The 3,680-nt window shown below is 28.5% G+C and overlaps 1 protein-coding gene across 1 annotated transcript in view; it reads left to right on the plus strand.

The window, feature by feature from the left end:
- The window catches only part of LOC117169293 (sperm-associated antigen 6-like), a 33,927-nt gene extending 30,853 nt beyond the window's left edge, over positions 1-3,074 (plus strand). Inside the window, exon 10 of the mRNA XM_033355640.1 lies at positions 2,074-3,074. Within this exon, the coding sequence (XP_033211531.1) occupies positions 2,074-2,206 (133 nt within the window). The 3' untranslated portion in view covers positions 2,207-3,074. The remainder of the gene's footprint in view (positions 1-2,073) is intronic.
- Positions 3,075-3,680: the final 606 nt, after the last annotated feature.

The raw sequence follows: 3,680 nt of genomic DNA on the forward strand, positions 1-3,680 counted from the left end.
ACGCACAAATATTTAAAGATTTAATCTCCGAACTAATGCAGAAGTATAATTGATATTGAATGAACCGTGTATTATTAAAGAAAATGAGTAATTCTGTATGAGAACAATTTTAAACTTACGATAAATAATTATTGTAACAATATTCTCTGCAATTTTAATTTTTTCTAACCGTTGCTTCTATCAATTTTTTTAAATGATGGAATTTTAATCAGTCATGACTTATTCTTTTGGGAATAACATTCTTTACAACTCTACTGTTTATAGCTCTTGGTTTGCCATTTTTTTCATTTAAAAGATTTGTTTCAACGATTTGAGCCATAGAAAAATTTACTTTTAAAATTGGAAACAATAGAGTTGCAGAGATTATATCCCTGAAAAATAAGCCATCATGTATTAAAATTCAAGCATTTCCGAAAATTGGTGAGAAGCGATAAGAAAAAATTAAATTTAAAAAAACATTGTTAAAATTAATGTTCTTTGTAAGTTTAAAAAAAATGTATTCAAAAAAATGTTTCTTATTTGAAATGACATCATTAGTAATATTATTCTGATTCTTAAAATTATAGAGAAACTGCTTTTTCAGAGATCTATTTTTTGGCACAACACTACCTTAAGTTCCGTAGTTACTGGTTTGAAAAAAACAATTAAAATTAAATTTTATTTTTAGGAAAATAAGTCAGTGTCCTTAAGTTGCTTGAATAAGGTTTTCCGTATCTTTTTTCATTGTTTTTTTCCAGAAATAAAGTATATTTTTAGAATTTTATGCAGAATTAAAATAATATATTATCTAAAATTATTGCAACTATCCCATTATTTTGATAATTACACAGTGAAGAAGGATAAAAGAAAAATATTCGAACAAAGGTAGAAGAAACTTAAAACGAACAAATGCAATAATAATTAGTGAAACAGATACAAGAGATATAAAGCCTATAAACGCACCATAATCAATCATTTTTATTTTCATTCATTTTTTGGAAGTGCATATATAGTGCAAAAAAGACGTTTAATCTCATGTTTTATGAGTATTTAAATAGTTTTAAAAATGATCTATTAATATACCGAAATATTACAAGAATTGGCACCAGATTATACCAGATTACATGGGATGACACGAATTTATGTTGAATTACACAAGCAACAGAAAACAAGCATCAGGCAAATCTCGTTCAATTATTTTTCAATTTTTTTAAATCGGAATTATATTTAGTGGCTGAGTTGTCTGGAATATAAGAAACTCAACCGGTAAATGTTGTTCCAATGACTTCAATAAAACATAAAATAAAAATAATTCAACGAAATTTTCCTAAATCGAAAGTAGGTATATAATAATGATTTAATTTATGAGTTCGATTAAAAATTTCACAAACTGATAGATCGCCAAATCGCGTGAATCGGCATTCTTAAATTCTAGGATGGTATTTCAAAAGATAAGAAGGTATAACACAAGATTACATGGGATTATGTAACAGAGTATACGCACCAGATTACAATAGTGGTTAACCCCTTTTCAAGCTCTTTACAGAGAAAGTTAGTTAAATCTAAGCTTGAATAAATTGATTATTATTATTATTATTATTACAGCCATCAATGCTGTAATTAAAAGATTCTCAATTTGAAAATGAACAATTATAAATTCAGAGTAAAACATGAATATTTTTAAAAGTGTAGAGGGGACTTTAGAAATACGCATTAAAAGGTTTCATATCGCCAAACGGAGAATTTCGGACATGTGGGATAAATTCAGACATTCCTAAATTGATAGTTTAAATTACTTGAGGTGGTTGGTTTTAACCAGAATCTAAAACCAGTCAAGGCTTGACATGATTCCAAATTCTTAGAACAGTATTCAATAATTTATCCTATCAATTTAGGAAATTTAGGGATGTTCGAATTAACCAAACATATCCGAAATTACTCCGTATGATGGTGCTATAAAATCTTTTAAATTAAACTTTGCAAACTCAAAAGAAGTTCAAATCGAACGTGTTAAAAAAGCTGTGTAATTTCTGTGAGATCATGTTAGTGTCATTTGTAGTTATTTAAAATTTTATTTCTACTTTATCTTTGTAGATATTATTCACCTGGTTTTTCGGACACTTTATTGGAAGCTGTAGATGAGTACCAACCAAGATGTGCATCCCTTTTTGCCATGGAGCAACCATCCTCCCTACACACGGATTCAAGTATATCGACACGATTATAAGGCCGTGGAAATTTTTTAAAAATTATATCGACTGTGCGAAACTATTTTAAAAAGCTATATTCAAAATTTTGTTAAGAAATCGAACTATTTCATTTGCCTAGTTTTTTCCTCACAAAAAACTTTTGTACCTAAAATTCAAGAGCTTTTTTTATGGAAGACTCCATTTAAGACCCTATACAGAAATTAAGATTCTCCGCATCAACTTTTCTAATATAAAGTTAAAAGTTTGTTAAGAACACATTTGTATTTTGTTTGTAACATTCAAAGTCTCTCAAAATCTTGACCAAATGTTTTCATAGAATATAGATGAAACACTCGATGAAAAACAAATTTTCAAGACAAAAAAACTGAAATTTAAGAAAATTGATTTCACCACTTAGAAAAAAAACAGTAATTCAATAAATTTTTAAATCATTGCATTTTATAGAATTTTATCAATACCGAATGTATACACATATCTATCGATCTGGCTTAGAGAACAACATTTTAAGACTAAAATAAACTTTCTACAAAAAGGTCTTTTTTTTAACCCTGGCTTGAAAAAGCTCGAGTTTAAGGTTCTATTTGCTTAAACCCTTTAATTTTGCATAAATAATCATTCTGAGAGGCGAAAAGGAATAAAAGAAAAATAGTTACAGTACGTTAAAAAATTTAAACGCCTAATTTAAAAAGTATGCATTCTGTTCCCGATTTGATAGAATCGAAAGTATATGGGTGAAAATAAAAAAATGCCTTGAGTACTAATTATTTAAACTTTATCTAGTAACTGAGAAAAATCATTTAAATATGCCGGAATGCCAGTCCGGTCATACGGAAGTTTTTAACCCTAGATAATGGTTAATTAAAAATAAAAATATTGCTAAGACAATTATTTATAATTTTAATTTATTAACACATAGAGTCCTAACTACTAATAAATTTAAAAGTTATATATATGTACGGGGTGGACACGCTGGGGCTTACATACATGGCGATCTGAATGCTACCCGAATTGCACAACAGCAGGGGAGAATCCATTATACAGGGATATTTTCATATTTCGCGCCTTTAAAATTGCATTCGGATCGGCCATTCGGCCAAGTCCGTGCATCTTCGGATCCAGTTTATCATAGTTTCCATGGTTGCGTTCGAAACTTCAAATGGATACAAGTATCAAAACAACATAGGTTATGTTACATGTTAATTACAAATAATAAAAGTGTTTAATTAATAATGAAGTGAGACATGTGACCTGATAAGTAAAGGTCAGTTTTCTTCTGTGCCAATAATATTATGCAATGGCTGCTGACTGACAAATACTATAAAATGGTAGTAATATTCTGCGATTTTAGTGGGCGAAGAGTGAATTGTGTTTAACGCTTATTTGCGACATAAAAAAGGTATGTTATAAATAGACAGGATATGTTTTAAATAAAGTGAATAAAATATTACATGCGAAAACTTTCAATTGACATTACCTACAATTTCTTATAGC

Source organism: Belonocnema kinseyi, chromosome 1, assembly GCF_010883055.1.
Source record: "Belonocnema kinseyi isolate 2016_QV_RU_SX_M_011 chromosome 1, B_treatae_v1, whole genome shotgun sequence".
Lineage (NCBI taxonomy): Eukaryota > Metazoa > Arthropoda > Insecta > Hymenoptera > Cynipidae > Belonocnema > Belonocnema kinseyi.